Genomic DNA, 17,469 nt, shown 5'->3' with positions numbered 1-17,469 from the left:
AAATATTCAAAGGAAAATAGATGCACTAAAAAAATATAGAAAAGTTTCTAAAAATTTAAAAATATAATGGATTTATAAATTGTATACTTTTTCTGTGTTAAATTTTAAGCAATCTAATTTTATTTGTATCGAATTTGGAATTTGGTAACTATGTTTCAAACATACCAGATGACGAATTAGAATTCAAATTTGGTAACTATACTTCAAACATAACAGATTTGGCCGGCAGATGTAGAGCACATATATATATATTTCAAAGTATAGTTTCAACTGGCAACCAATGTTATGTTATACTCGCACCTTATATACACCATGATCAAGGACATGACAGAACAAAATAGAATATTGTGAATTTTGTTCAAATGACTTCCTCTATTATACATGACTTCCTATATTATACATGAGGAAGGTATACATGACTTCCTATATTATACATGAGGAAGGTGCACATCCAAACTGCAGATGCTCTCACAGAATTTCACTGATTCTGATAGAAACTCATGAGAAGAAACATCCATATATCAAATAACTATATTCAAGAGATATGCAATATGCAGATGCATCCTTTTTATCCAGAATTATTTACACGCTCACATTCATCAATCCATTCGGAATACCTGCAAACAAATTCAGACATTATAAAGCTGTTCATTACTCCATTCCATATGAAATTCCTCTTTTCTAATTCAACAAGAACAACCTTTCTCAATTATTCAAACCTCTATAAATATATATATTCAGCTTATCTAACTACACTAGTAAAAAATAGCATATGACAACTCAAACACTAAAATATATGGCTAAAGAAGCTTACACGTCAATGGGCTCGCTCAATGCTGTCAATTCCAATCAATCCAACAGCGGATAGTATGTTCAGTAAGGGCTCAAAAGTAGAAAAATCACTTTAACAAATAACAGTTCATAAAAATAACCTTAGGAAAACACCAAAAAGTACACTGACCATTAATTGAGGTGCTGAAACTCTCCTGGCATATCCTGCATGAAGCCTCCCCAATAAGATCTTTCCGATCCCTGAATAAATAAAAATGTGAGAACTGGCAAAAAGCTGACCGAGGCTTCATATAATCAACATACTAAACCTTCCTTCGGAGAAACCCAAAAAATATATAAGACCTGGGGCTATTTAAAGAAAAATAAAAATAAACATTAGGAAATGCAAATAAACTAGAGTTCAAAACTATCGATCGGGGCTCAACATTAAAAGCTTGTCAAAGTAGGGACACCGAAGGCAAGATCTTTAGCTAGGCGGTATAATTCGTTTGGACTAGGCACGTATACTTCCGAATATGTCATATGCCATCCAAAGTCCTATTCATGGAAATTCGCAACAATATTTAACACTAACAGTTATCACTACGGATTGTCATAGCATTGTTTAATGCACATTGCACATATCCTGCGTCAGCAAACTTAGGCTTGGGTGATCCATTGATCTTTATAATTAGAACTCCAGTTATGCAGTCTGAAGTTCAATCTGCATAGCAGGTATTTTTTTACAAGGAAAAACCTCATGAGAAAGTTGAAACCCCGGGCTCTTCATACATTCTGTGAATAGTACCTAGTGTAACTTCACCGGGCACTGAATACAATTGTCAGCACAGAATGCAGCATCTGCCGTCGTAGAGCCGGCGAGTGACACATACACCAGAGAAAGCTGTAAGTTGTAACCTTATTAAGTATTATGACTATTCGTGAAAAGCACTAAGATGGATGCCTCGGCATTAACCCCCTATTTCATGTGGAAAGCTGCTACAGCGAATCCGTAATCAATCCATAGGCCTGGCATCCAACCCAACATTTTAGATAATTTTGATGATGTTTGAAAAAATATCATAATTTAGATCATAAAAGCTTACGTTTAAATAAAAAAGAGATTACTGAAACTGATAGTGAATCTTAATCAATCTAGAAGCATAAGCAGAATATCATGAAATCTAACATCTTTAAAAAAAAATTAATAAAAATAAAAATAGAGATTTCTGTCTTTTTATTATTTCCAAGAATTAAAAAAACAGAGGTATATAATCAATCCATTGTTTTTAGTGTGATTGTTTGGAAGCTTTTAGGGTGGGTCTTTCTGGTTTAATTTTTCTAAAATCCGGCAGGAATTTAAGAGTTTGATGAGTAAACCCCTGCACAATCAAACTGCCTTAAAAGTTTTTGGGGATGCTGAATGCATATATACAGTCAAAAAATCAAAAAATCCAACTAAATACAACTCCCATAATTAACCTTCCTATTCCCAAAAATCAAGAAAAAAATATATATAATCAAAATAAGCATTATATAAGAAACTCCAAAAAAAATAACAATACAAAAAAAGTTCAAAAAACACATCGTATCCATAAAACTTAAACCCAAGTAAAAAAGTTATCATTAAACCTTCTCAACCATTTAAACTACATTCAATTATTCAAAAGAAATATTAGAGTAAAATCTTAATTATTTTCATATCCAACGATCTTAATATTTTCATATCCACGAGTATTCAAAAGACAGCCTATTGAACTCTGTAGATTACCGATATGTTGCATGTAGCCTAGAGAACCAGTAGATTACCGATATGAAGTATGTACCCAAGTACTCAAAAGAGAGCCTAGGGAACTAGTAGACAACCGCTGTGTTGTATGTAATCGCTTACATACTTTAGCTATATGTGCAAACACAAAGTTAAGTTCGGCAGGAAACGATTAATCATAATATCCTTCGCAAATTGACCATCAATAAATAAATAAAATAATGTCATTCAACATAGTGAGTCGGTCCATTCAATTATAAAATTCCCCAGTAAAAACAATTTAAAAGCAAAAAAAAAATAGGGGCAAATTAATTTTAACTGGCCTTCCTAATTCAAAAGTTTCAATGGGTAGCGAGGGAGGTTGACTTTTTCACATCTTCAAATATTAAACGATTTTTTATCAAATTCGATACCAGTATGGTCATTCTGGGTTAATCAATGAAAACCCAGAAAAAGAAAGTGAAAGCTATTGTTTTCACAAGGCTCATGTCCAAAACCTACTTTGTGGGTTCAGGGTTTGAACGTGAAAAGGAAAAACGGGCATATACTCACATGCGGCACTCCACGCTGCTCTCGTGGTTACAGAAAGGGCAACTGAAGACAGTACTGAGCTTTTCCTGCTTCTTTTTAGGCTCCGGCTTCTTCGATGACTTCCTCTTTCCCATATTTATACTTAGAACTCTCCAAATTACACAGTAATCCTCCTGCTTTGGAACCTATCGGAACCAAGAAATCAATGGCAGAGCTTATAGGAAAACAATGCTTTGGAACATATCGGAACCAAGAAATTAATGGCAGAGCTTACAGGAAAGCAACACCCGGAAGGGGCTGAACAAGAAGACCAATATATTACCTGTGGATGAATTCCTCGAGATAGTGGAATTGCGAATCAAAAAAACCCCAATTGTATGCCAATTACAAAGCGTAATCCTGACGCTTGGAACCTAAAGGAAACAGAAAATTAATGGCAGAGATAACCAGAAAACCACACATGAAACGAACTTATCAAAAAAGGCGAGTGCATTACCTGAGAATGAATTCCCGGAGCGAGTAGAACCGCGAATCAGGAAAATCTAAGTGAGCTGCCAATAGGAGCGCTACTGTTATACGTAGTCACCTCTACCGACTTACTTTGGCGTTGTTTTTCTTGAAAAAGTAAAGAAGATTTGTTTAGTTTTAAAAGGGAAAATGGGCCATGTCTGGAAGCGATTATTACGTGGATGATATGTGTTTGTGGACTAATCTCACTTGGTAACTAGAAAATGTATGGTTTTTTTAAATAAAAGTTGGAAAATTTTACAATAAGTTTAAATATATTTGAGCGAGGGTTTATTATTATTTTTTGGTTTTATAATTATTTATATTATAAATTATACCATTTTTTTTCCTGGATTTATCAAAATTAAGAGATTAATTTTTTTTTTTCATTTTCAAAGAGATTTAAAAGAACAAAAGATTTTATTTATCTAGGTGTTTAGTAGATTTATAATGAAAATGGATCTAAACTAATTTAAATATTAATTATAATTATAATTATTAATTTTGAGTTTAAGGGATAGCTCAGTTGGTTGAGTTCCTATTGCTAGGTATCTCGCCTATAGGGAGGCCATGCCGGCCATGCCCTTGGGGTTAGGCTTTACTAGTTTGGCGGAGGAGTATATGTCTTTGGGTTAATCTACCTATTAAAAATTAATTTTATATTTTATTTTTACCTAATTTGAACACAATATTTTATTAATAATTATAATTATTATTTTTTATTTTATTTTTTTATCTTATTTTGACTTAGTCAAAATGTTTACTAGACATTACATAACATTAAAAAAAATTCTATAGAAAGTGATATAAATATGCATTTATCTAGCGTTGAAGTGAAGTCATGGTTCCCTCATAAAGATGTGGACTAAATGTGTGTATATATTATTCTGTTTTATTAATAAATAGAAGTAATTATTATAAATGTTATTTAGATTGAAATTTTGATACATGGTTCAATTGAGTTTAGCTTTGGGTGGTTGGCTGGAACAGTTGTTATCTTCTCCACCTAAATTTAAGTCTCATGGGTTAGCTCAATTGGTGGAATTTTCATTGTTAAGTCATTAGGAAGTCACACATGGTCATACAAATCAGATTGATTTACCTAAAAAATAACAATTTAGTAAATAAACTTTTATAAAAAAAAAAATTACTTAAAATTGATCAAAGTCAAAGTCATTCTAAACTCTAGTTCAATATCTCAAAAAAATTATGTAAACCTTTTTCATTCTAAACTCTTATTCAATATCTTAAAAAAATTATGTAAACCTTTTTTGTTGGTTTGTTTTGTTAAATTTTATGTTAAATGTAAAATTTGATAATTATTATATGATTTCGATTAAGGATCCTTACATGATCGTTCGGCAATTACAATGGCTTTAGTACAAGAAGCGAGTAGAGAAGTTATTACCACCATATGATCGTTCGGCAATTACAATGGCTTTAGTACAAGAAGCGAGTAGAGAAGTTATTACCACCATTAAATCTTAGGATGCACATTCATTTTGATTGATGTGTATGTATAGAAATCTCTTTAAAACGAGAAAGATGAAATATGAATCCTCAAACCATAAAATATGAATCACATTAGACATAAATCAAATTTCTCGAATCATAAAAGGATATCAATTTTGATATTCAAAAAATCAAAAGAAACAATTCATGATAGCTATAAATATTTCCATAAATCAAATTTCTCGAATCATAAAAGGATATCAATTTTGATATTCAAAAAATCAAAAGAAACCATTCATGATAGCTATAAATATTTCCATGCTCAGTATTGGAAGGCTAAATTTTATTGGGAGAAGGTAAAGGGAAAATAATCTAATTTCAAGAATATGGTTTTAGTTCATATTTTTATTAATAGTTAATAAATTATCAACATGGTTTCAATTTTGGTTTATGTTTTTATCAATAGTTAATAAATTATTAATATGGTTTTAATTTGATGAGTTAAGTAGGAAAGTAGTATTTTTTTGAGCTAAGGCTTCTGTGATCCATAATATTATTAATAACATCTTCCGGAGAAAATCACATAATGCCATTAAATCAAGTAGCACGGTCAGCTCCCTTAGCAAGAAGCTTATCAAAAGCAACCCCTTACTCCTAGAATCTATGGTCTCCCAAAGATTCATAAAGAGGGGGTCCCTCTTCGCCCCATTGTCAATACTATTGGTGGCCCTACTTATCTTTTAGCAAAATTTCTTGCTATAAAGCTCAAACCTCTCATTGGCCAGACTGAATCCTTTGTTAAAGATTCATCGTCATTTGTTAACGAGTTAAAAGATTTTAGATTTGGCCCTGAGGATCAGCTGGTGAGCTTTGATGTGATCTCCTTATTCACTAATATCCCCATTAATGAGGCCATTGATGTTATCAATCGCATTACTAATCCTGATACTGCGTTTTTAGTTAAAATTTGTCTCACCTCTACTTTCTTTAGTTTTGAAGGTGAATTCTATGAGCAGACCTGCGGTGTGGCTATGGGTTCTCCCCTTTCCCCAGTTGTGGCCAATCTCTTCATGGAGGATTTTGAATCCAAAGCCTTGGCTTCTGCTCTTTACCAACCCAAACTTTGGAAAAGGTTTGTGGATGACACTTGTGTCGTCTGGTCTCACGGTAAAGATGAATTGGAGCTGTTTTTCCATCATCTTAATAGTCAATCAAGTTTCATAAAGTTCACTATGGAATTTGAAGTTGATGGTAGCCTTCCCTTTCTTGACATCCTTATCTCAAAGAAGGATGATGATTCTTTTTCTCATCAAGTTTTTCGTAAGAAAACTCACACAGAGTAATATCTACATGTTAGTTCCCATCATTTTCCTACTAAAAAGCTAAGCATTCTCAACACCTTAGCCACTCGGGCGTTGCGAGTTTCTAACGAAAATCACCTTGAAGATGAGAAGAACCATCTCCTTAAAGTATTTAGTAAAAATGGTTATCGCAGGTCTCAAAGTCTTAGGGCTTTTCAAAACGCTGAAAAAGGTCCCAAGAATAAGATTGACCGCAAGGATTGGTCTTCTAGGGTTCATCTTCCTTTTATTCAAGGGACCACAGATAAAATCGCTAAGGTCTTGGAAAAACATAATATTCATTCCTCCTTTAGACCCCTTAATATTATTTGAAGTTCTCTTCATTCTATTAAAGACTTGGTTAACCCTGAGGATGGGAAAGGCATTTACATCATTCCCTGTTCATGTGGAACTCCTTACATTGGGGAGACCGATCGTTCTATTAACCAAAGGATTTGTGAACATGTTGTTGACATCAAGCATGGGAGGTCGTGCTCTTCCGCCTTGGCGGAACATGTAGAAAAAACCAATCATCACATCTGCATCGAAGAGGCTAGGGTCATTGCGAGGATTGACCATTTTCATCATCGTAAATTCAGGGAGGCCCTAGAAATTGAAAAGCATCATGTTAATCTAAATAGAGATGATGGCTGGAACATCAACAGATGTTGGATTCCTGCACTTTCTTCCTAAATTAACTATTTATTTATTTTCAATTTGAAAAAGAAAACATTATAGATATATATATATATATATATATATATATATATATATATATATATTATTTTTTAATTTTTTTAATCGACATGTCACCCCTTAGACTTACTAATATTTCTTTTTAATCTTATTTATTTTGACCTTATTATTAAACCCCTTTTATTATTAGTAGCCTCTTACTTTTAATTAATATTTGGAAATTGAAATAAGATATTAATATTATAATACTTATTAGGGTTATAAAGGATTAAAATATAATAATTAATTATTTTATTATAACCTCTTATAATATTTCTCTTTAAACTTATTTATATATTTTGACCTCATTACTAAACTTCTTTTATTACTAGTATCCTCTTTTTTTATTTTATTTTTTTAATTAATAAGATATTAATGTTATAAAGGATTAAATATAATAATTAATTATTTTATTATAACCTCTTATAATATTTCTTTTTTAATCTGATCTATCATTTTAATGACCTTTTCTAATTTTAATTTGAAATAAGATTTTTAGGGTTATAAAGGGCTAAATAACTTTATTATTTTATTATAACCTCTTATAATATTTTTATAAAAATAATGAAAAAATAAAATTATTTAATTGATTTAACTTAAACTTTTTTAATTCAAATCTTTTCTCTGCCCTCAGTCAAACTAGTTGTTACTCACTAACAGCTAGTTAGCATCTCTCTACATCTATTTATTTCATTGCTCGAATCTGGTACCTCATCTTATCCTGAAGATGAACCACACTGGATGGTTCGAAACACGTCGATAAGAATATATTTTATGTGGTTTTCTCCGGAAGATGTTATTAATAATAGTATTTTTTTATCAAAGTTCAAATTTTCCAAGTGATGTGTTTTATTTTTTGTGAATCTTTTTGCTAGCATAAGTAGGACACTTTTATGTGTTAGGGGCAAGTACAAGTCTTAGGTGATTATGGTAAAATAAATACTCTCACATATGACTATTAGCCAAATGATTATTCATTAAATATATCAAGTAAACTAATCTTCATTGCAAATTCTTTGAATTTACAAATAAGTATTGGAACACCTTGACTTGACCCTATGATTGTAAATAAACACGTACATAGGAAACTTAGGTTGGTGAGCCAGTACATATTAATTATGTTGGCGAGCCAAGGATCACTTTTGGGGCTGGCATGCCCATTTGTATGTATGGTGTATGCATGTTTATATGTTTTGGGGTCAATGTGCCAATGTGCATATGTTTTTATATGTTTTTGGGCCAAAGAGCCTCGTTTTGTAAATATGAAAACTTAAGCACGTTAATAAAATACATTACTATTGCAGATCAAGTTAGACGAAAATAATATGGGAGGATAAGGCTCCATGAGTGTCAAAAAGGGGCCTTGGTATGACTTAAAAATATTAAAAAGGGTAAGTGCTTTTAATTTAAGTCCATTAAGTGAATTTACGGGATGCCATGTGTCAAAGGAAATACATGCTAATAAAAGTGAGGATGTTGGTGTTATGAAACACAATCTACAAGATCTAACTAGGGAAAGGGACTAGACACTTAGGATGAGAAATAGGGGATGACCCTGTGGCAAGTAGGATAGGTTTCTCGACAAGAGGGCCTAGAGGGTATCTAGAGACCCTTGAGGGAAGTAGAAACTCCTAGAACCCACATGGCTCTAAAACATCCATGGTTTCCCTAGTTGGACACCCTAGAGGTAGTAGCACGACCCAAGGGACTGCAAGCATTGATAAGGGGGTGCACTACTTGGGTGTGGGGATAATGGGGGATGTGCGTCTATTGGTTGGAGGCTAGTGGGGTTTGGTACCTTAGCCTTGTTTATAATTGGTATTGAACATATACCTGCTTTTGGTCATTCATTGCCCCATGGAGTCAAAGCCCCAACTTAGGGGTGACCCACTATTAAGAGAAAGCAAGTAACATGGTTTATGGCTAGGAGGAATGCCTAAGGTTTACAGCCAAATGGCATCTTAATCAGATATGTGTTAATTTAAATATTTATTTAAATTATATTATATTTAGTTATGTAATTTGGTCTGTTGCATATGCATAGTGAAATAATGGTATAGCTATGTGTTTATACGCGTGTGCATTAGAGCATTGCATGGTTAAAACCAATTAGTTATGCATGGCACACATACAGGGAATAAAATAACAAGAAAATTTTTAGAAAATGAGTTACAAGGATAACAAGTGCAATAAAATTTCCAACAGGTGACTATGGGAGCATTACATATGGTGTCAGAGACTAGTTTTTCAACACTCGTGCCATATGGGTCAAAATTTGCTACAAAGAAAAATTGTAGATTGTTGGGCAACTGTTTGATAAAGTTTGCAAGGAAAGGGGATGGACATATCTCCAAATTCGAGATGAAAACCTTACGACAGGTAGATATAAAATTTAATTTTATTATTACAAACTCATAATTTGCAAAGTGATGAGTAAATTTTAGTAGTGGATATGCTAAATTTGTAGAGATGAAAATTCCAGAAAAATAAGTATTATTGATGAAAAAAGAAAAAGAATAAAAATAAAAATAGAAGTTAAAATAAATAAATATTGTGAAGTCAATAGTGAGGTGGAAATGTTATGTGGTAGTGTCAGGTGGCGAATAAAGTTGGCATGTGAAGGGGGGCTAGGTGGCAAACAAGTATCATGATTAGACACCATCAAAAGTCGAAGGGCTATTAAAATCCTTGCACCTTTGAAATTGATATCAATATGAATCGTTGATATAATCAAGTGTCAATTGTCAGATCCATCAAGGGTGAAACATCATTTTATTCCATAAGTATGTAAGAACTCATTGAGCAATCTCAGTCATTGATGGGAAATTATTATGGGGATCAGATCCATTGGTGTTGTAACTTCACTTTATCCCTTGCACATGTTTGGACATGATATGGATCTAGACCATTGGATTGGAATGATCTCAAGATCCACCAGGGTTGTGACTTCACTTTATCCCTCATGCATGTTTGGACATGATATGGATATGGACAATTTTATTGGAATGATCTTAGCCATTGGATCCATTGAGGGTGCAACTTCACTTTATCCCCCACGCATGTTTGGACATGGTATAGATTTGGGCCACTAATTTGGAATGATCTCAATCGTTGAATCTATGAGAGTGTAGGTAGTGCATCATGGAAGAAGCATAAGGAACAAAGCCAATGTGCAACCATAACCAATCAAGTATTTCCACATGGAAGGTGCCATGTGAACTTTGTGACCTAGGTGGGGATTGAAAGGAAAAGAGGGAAGTTGTATGCGTTCCAAGAGTATAAGGAAAGGTATGTGAATTCAGTTCGTGTCCAATGAGAACTCAAAACTTAATATACATAGGAAGATACTTTCCAATTGATGAAGCGAAAATAGAGAAGGTTTGTATAATTGAGAACAATTACAAAACAAAGTTATAGGAAAATTTGATTGGTTGAAGGCACTAAAACAATAAAAAAATTATCAATTTTCCAAAAAAATTTGCTAATTTTTTTAGTCATCTGCTTGAAGGGAATTTTTGAACGATGTTTTTGGTATCGAAAAACCATGAAAGCTAACCATACTATTAATATAGGAGTGTCTATAGTTTGAATAAAATAACTTGAAGAGAGATTCCCAGTGACATATTATAATTTCAAAATGGACCCAATGTGAACAAGTTTTGATTGAAATAGTGTAAAGGAAAAATAGGGCATGCATTCACTTCCAAGAGGTGTAAATCTGTAGCCAAAGCTCAGATTTGGGCATGAATAAAGTATCTAATTGAAAGGTATTGGATAACATAACACATCCATGGGGATAGATTTGGAATTATGGTAAATAATTATTAATAAAATTGATGGAAGTTTGTTGTGATACAATAGGGGAAATTGGGTTAAGTTGGCCAAATATTTCACAAGCCATAATTTCAACTTGAAACTTGAATTTGGGAAAAAAAATATAGTCAATATAAAGATATTAAAGAGTAGAAGACACCTATCGGCCCCGAATTTTGGTTATCGATAGGAAATCTCTCATAAATTTAAGATAAGGTTGCAGATGGCCTACAAGGCAGAACAACATGAGGACCAGAAATATTGTAGATGCTCAAGGGTCCTATAGCCATGAAGAAGAGGTCAAAGGTATGAATATTTGGATAGGAAATTCTATAATAGAGTTAAATGGGCATACAAGGGATATACTGGAGGATAGAGACCTAGAAGAGACCATGAGGAGTCTAAAAAATGGAGGTGTTAAGCTACAACGCTGATAATGAAAGATTGATAAGAGAACAACAACAAATTAACACTCAAATTTTATGGACCTTGAATAGATTACAGATGAGAATGAATTAGAGATATGATTCTAAGTAAGAAGAAGAACATGATTCACAAGTTAGGGAGAAGGATATTGGAAATTTAAATAATTTTAGGAATGTTTTTAGGTAGCACGATCACTGATCAAGGCATTCAACTAAGGGAGACCATGTTTCCTTAGAATTAGGGGCAAGTGCAAGCATATCACCATTGAGGAAACAAAGAAGGAGACCTAACTTGGACAATTTACAAGGAGATCTCAGGAGGATTAGGCCTCCTACTTTTAATTGTGAGCATAAGAAGGGAGAGGAGGTTGAAGCTTAGTTGTTGGAAATGATAAAATACCTCGAATTACATAATTACTCATCCAATTTGTAGACACAAATTACAATCTATCACTTGAAAGGAAAAGTAAATTTGTTGTGGGAACACCTTTGAGAAATCAAACAATTGGATGAAAATAAGACCTCATGGAGGCAATTTAGAAAGCACTTTCAAAAGAAATACTTGTCCAAAAATGCAGGAGTTCTTTGAATTCAATTTAGGAAATATGACAATGGAAGAGTATGGTAGGAAGTTCATTAAATTGTTTAGTTATGTTGGTTTTATAAAAGATGAAAAATTATATATATATATATATATATATATATATATATATATATATATGTAGATATATATATATATATATATATATATATATATATATATATATATATATATATATATATATATATTTGTTAGTGGATTGCCACCATTTACGATGATAGAATTAAATTCGATGAACCAAGGAATTTGGATGAAGCTACAAGGAAGGAAAAGTTCTCTTATGAGTAGGGAAAAAGAAAACCTACCTTCCAGAAAATTTGGAATGTTAAGAAAAGATCGAAGGTGGATCAAAGGAAGTAGTGGTTTAAACCTTCATTTCAAGAACAATTCTTAGGAAAACAAAAAAATTAGCCATCCCACATTAAAATAAAGGGGGTTGGTTCATTAGGAAAGAGACCAATATTTTAACCCATCAGATGCTGGGGTTGTGGAGGAGAACACATGTACAAAAATTTCCATCACAAATGAGACAAAATGATGAATGTACATCTCATTTAGGGAGTTGATACAATGGAGAACATGGATAGAAACATGCATAGGATTTCTATAGCATTGGGAAATAAGAATATTGATCATCAAGTGCATATGGTTGAAGTTGAAGGTAAAATAAGTAACCAACCCATTTCCATTTTAATTGATTATGGAGCTAGTCATAGTTATCTTAATCCTAAAATTGTTGTAAGATTTAACTTAAAGAAAACTAAGCATTGTAGGACTTGGTAAGTTTAGTGACCCACAAGAGCTAAAAAAAGAATAATTGAACTTTTAAAAGAATGCCAAATTAATATGAATGGGTTTACATAATTTTAAATTTGAACATCATACCATTGAGATCATATTATTTCCTAATTGGTATGGGTTGGTTGGAAAAAAATCATATGCAGTATGTAACAACCCTCCTCCCACCCTTACCCAAGTTCAATCATCCATCGGGGTGAATAAGTGACAAAGAGTTACTATGATATGACTCAACCTCATAGGTACAATTAAGAAAGTGGGATCTCCAACCAAAACTTTATTGACCTCCCTCATGAACTACAGGACCCCCAGAAGCTAAACAACCACTCCAAGTGCCTAGACCATAAGCTAGACCTTTTTTTCACTGAACTTGACTCCCAGTGAGTTGCATAAAAAGGAAATCCAATGATTGTAAGCCTCCAGTAGCATGGACAATGTTGCCTCCCAACGACTACAGTCTAAATTGCTCAGTTCTTTGCATGCGACCTCGAGATCTGAGCCACTTTTTCAAGGCTAGGATCCAGACCTCTGCCCAAAATTTGATATAACTTTCCAAATGATAAAATACATCAAGACAAAGATATATATACAAAACCTAGTCAATAATTTGACCTAACCAAGCCTAACCATGACAGAAATTTCATCAAACACATTGTGAACATGAGATCTACAAGTCATAATTACATATCTAAACATAGGGGTCTCATACTTTTTCTGAGAATCGCTAGGAAAGTCTGATGCATTCTCTCACTAGTTTAATTATCATCTATCATTTCATACATTTATTAACCATTCATTTACTAATCAAAAAATGATGAGAGCCAAAACTAAAGTCTGTCATAAAACCATGCTTATAACCAACATATAACCAACATAATAACAATGATAGAACAACCATCAAAGCCACATAATAACAAGTATAAATACTCATGAAATATAAGAGGAAAAGATCTTTTATTAACATATGCAAAAGTCAACCAAGTCAGGGACTTCCGTGTACCACCTGACCATAGATTGGACTGAACCAAAATTTTCTTTTAGCCAATCAGCCCCATGCCATATTCCAAGCATGAATGTGAGACTCACAACAAAAAAAACTAGGGCTTCCTTAGGATTTACTGCATATCCCTCCATTACAGGTCAATATATTTCTAGGCCCAAAGCAAGCACCTACCCAACCAGGCTTTACTGCAATCTCGCCATTACTGGTCAAGGGATTCCTATGCCCAAACAAAGAAACATACACTACCAGGCTTTATAGCGCATCTCTCCATTACCGGTCAAGGGATTTCTAGGCTCTTGATAATTTTCTTGAGGCCACCTCACCCAGTTCCAAAACCATCTGGTAATCCAAATCTAAACCACATGAAAGAACCCCATTGCACCACGACTATCCGAAAATGGCAAGGCAAAGCTAAAACCACTATCACACCTAGAAAAACCCATGCCAATAACAACAAGAGAACCAAATACACACATGCATGTACCATGCATTCCAAAACTAGCAAGGAAATCATCCATGCAACTCGATACCTACAAGTAATCTTGTTGTAACCACTTGATCCAACTCTTCCTTGCTTGATATTTGCTTCCTTTGCCTTCCTTTCTCCAATGCTAGAGTGCTCCAAGAATTCTCTGAGTGTGCAAGAGTATGAGAGAGACAGAAAAAAGAAAGAGCTCCAATACTGAACTGACAAAATATTATACTGACAAAAGCTAAACTGACAAAAAATTGTGAACTGATCCTCAGAAGCAATTTTATCATTGAGGCCTCTATTTTCTTCAATTTTCCTTCAATTTCCTTCTCACATGCAACATGTGAACTTTAATCTTCCTTTTCTCCTATTTTCCTTTATTTCATAAATAAATGTCAATTAATGCCTCTTTTCCTTTTCAAAGCCTTTATTATTTCCTTTGCCAATTTCCCCTTAGCCATAATAAACTAAATGAACACCCACCAGGATTTTTTTCCCAACATTCAACTTGGAATACATGTCCCATGACCTTGGTATTATTTTTCCTTTATTACTTTATTACATGAACTTTTAACCGGGGGTTGTTATAGACCCCTCCCCCTTAGGGGAACACCATCCTCGTTGTTCTATGACACCTACAACCCGCAAGATCATTGAAGACCAAAACATATTTTCCATGGAGCTTTATAACTTAGCTCGATGCAATATTTAAAATGATCAACCTGCTAAAAAGAAAAACCAACATGAAAAACATGACAACATGACAACCATACTGCTTATTGGAGCTTTATAACACAATTATGTTGGAAATGATGATAATACTAAGAGGGGGGTGAATCAATATTAAGGCTAATTTTAAAATTTTTATGCCAATTTTCTTTTCTTATTCAAACTTGGCAACCGTCCATATAATTAGCAGCAACACATAATATGGAAACAATATGAAATCAACATACAAGCATACACACCATGAGCATCATATACATGAGACACAAGGTTTTACGTGGAAACCCTTTCGGTAAAAAACCACCAAAGGTTGTTGTTGTTATTGATGTAAATAAGAGAACCTACTCTATTGCATCAATATGTTTTGTGAGAACCCACTCACAGGAACCACTGGCTCCCTTTGATTGCTTGCTAGCACCCACTAGCAAGACGCACCAAATCCCTCTTTTTGTAGACACATGTCTAGCTTACCAGAAGGACCATGTGAAGCACCAACTTCACGGATTTTTTGCAAGCACTAACTTGCATCTCCTTGGATTTATGAAAGCACCAACTTGCAGGAGGCACCAACCTCCAAGCCTTATCAAGAACCCACTAGATATGGAAGAACCAATTTCCTATATGCAGGCTCCAACCCACACTCAAATAAGAACTGAATGTTCTATGTAAATGGCAACCACTTTGCCTGATCTCAGCTTTGTTCATTGCTAACTATGCTCACTTTGCAACAACCCACTGATCTGCTCAACAACAAGCACTAATCACTGTCCACGCATCTCTATGATCTCTACTCCTCATCAGAAGTTACTTAGCTCTTGACCTCTTTCTCTTCACAACACAGGTTCAACTCTCGGCCTTCTTTCTCTACATAGGTTCCTTCGTCCTTCCTTGCAACACAGGGATTTTTGGCCTTCCACACATCACACAGGAAACTTTGTCCTTGCTCACAGTAGCGCACATGAAACTTTAGCCTCTCACATAGTAGCACTTCTCTCAGGGCCTCTTACCTCTGCATAGGCACTGTCAGCCTTTCTCTACAGAACAAGCTCTCTCTCATCCTTTTACAACAATGCAATCACACATATTTTTCCACTTAGCTCTTTGGAAACTATGTTTCTTTTGCCCACCTTGCTTATCTGAGCTCCTTTGTTTTGGTACTCTACTGCCGCCCGATCAATGCTACCACTCTGTGTTGTATTCACACTACACGAGTGTACCTCAACATGGATCTACCATTCTGCTGCCATGTATGACTTGGTCTCTACCACTGCATTCACCTTGAGAATGGGCACCTGACTATTTCTCCATACTGAGAGTGAATTCTCAGTCCACCTGCTCACTCAAACCAGGTACATTCCTCTCTGTGTGCAACTCTCCTATCACTAAGGCTCTCGATGCTTATTCATGGTTTTGGATGGCTTGGCTGTACTTCGACATGGCTTCTCTATGGACCATTATCCTTTTTTCCTTGTCTCAAAGTTTTTCGCTGATATTTGACAGTTGCCATTTACTCCAGCGACCAACTACTCTACACTCATTTACTCTTTAGCCGTTGAATCATCCAACCTTCAATACTCCTATGTGTTTTTATATTAGAACTTTTACACCACAGTGAAATTTTGGAGCCCAAACATCTCGTAACTCTATTAAGAAGATGTTACGATATTACAATATTTCGATTGGACTTTAGCCCCTTCTTCTTAGCTCCTTATTGCATCTCCACCATAGGACCACTTCTTGTGACTGTCAGTATAACACTTAGGTTCTAAGTCCTTTAGCATCCTACTGGGGGCCTTTCTCCTCATGTTATTTCTTTGTGCCCTTGGTTTTCTGTGCTCCACGACCAAGCACCAACAACATTGCAAGCTTCACATATCATAACTTTCTCCAAAATTCATTTAAAGATGAGTTCTGAAATATCCAACCTATGATATGTTCCACAACAATTAGGTGCTAAGCCTCACTCTACGCACTTGGTTCTTTCAGACTTTGCGACCATGGTTCCAGCCCAATATTGAAACCTCCCTCCATCAGAACTTTTCAATAACCAACTGCTATAAAGTTGCAATATCTTCAATCCTTTGATCGCCGACTTCTGATATGACGTCATCATTACCACATGGTGACTCCTTAGAGGTGACACATGTCACTTGGTTATGGCCCACTAGACCAGCCAATATGGTTGAATATGCCTGCAACGTGTCCTGTCGTATTGCCATGTCATGCTGATGTCAACTACCACTGTACCTTATCAGAGCCAATCACATGCTTCCATGTGTCCTTATCGGATCCAATCATATGCCACTACGTGTCCTGCCAGAGGAGAGAGAAAAGGGCTCGCCAATCTTTGGTTTTGTGATGAAATCCTTTGTTAATCTTTATCAGCGCTCCCCAACAGTTTTCAAAACTATCAAAAAACTTTTAATAATATCACAACTTTTTAAAGGTTTTCACTTCTAGAAGTTCTAATCCTTCAATTGTCGATGTTTTGATCTCCTCCAATCTTCGATGTTGTGACCACCGATCT

At 34.4% G+C, this 17,469-nt stretch overlaps 1 protein-coding gene across 1 annotated transcript; it reads right to left on the bottom strand.

Annotated features, from left to right (window-relative positions):
- Positions 1–230: 230 nt before the first annotated feature.
- Positions 231–3,691, bottom strand: LOC149216593 (transcription elongation factor 1 homolog). The gene is made up of 6 exons (XM_089391246.1): positions 3,567–3,691; positions 3,393–3,483; positions 3,092–3,255; positions 962–1,032; positions 815–836; positions 231–617 (listed from the first exon to the last, which is right to left on the bottom strand). Exons 3-6 carry the CDS (start codon positions 3,202–3,204, stop codon positions 569–571), a joined length of 255 nt encoding a protein of 84 aa, XP_089247372.1. The 5' UTR covers positions 3,205–3,255; positions 3,393–3,483; positions 3,567–3,691; the 3' UTR covers positions 231–568.
- Between the last annotated feature and the right edge of the window lie 13,778 nt (positions 3,692–17,469).

This window comes from Pinus tabuliformis, chromosome 1_1 (assembly GCF_031772625.1).
Source record: "Pinus tabuliformis cultivar Carrire ecotype Pingquan chromosome 1_1, CPIR1, whole genome shotgun sequence".
NCBI classification, from domain to species: domain Eukaryota; kingdom Viridiplantae; phylum Streptophyta; class Pinopsida; order Pinales; family Pinaceae; genus Pinus; species Pinus tabuliformis.
This window is presented reverse-complemented; position numbering and strand designations above follow the sequence as displayed.

Coding starts and splice junctions, on each gene's coding strand:
- LOC149216593 (XM_089391246.1), bottom strand. CDS start 3,204: ATGGGAAAGAGGAAGTCATCGAAGAAGCCGGAGCCTAAAAAGAAGCAG. Junction 1,033..3,091: donor AGCAGCGTGGAGTGCCGCAT/GTGAGTATATGC, acceptor TTATTTATTCAG/GGATCGGAAAGATCTTATTG. Junction 618..814: donor TTGAGCGAGCCCATTGACGT/GTAAGCTTCTTT, acceptor ATTTGTTTGCAG/GTATTCCGAATGGATTGATG.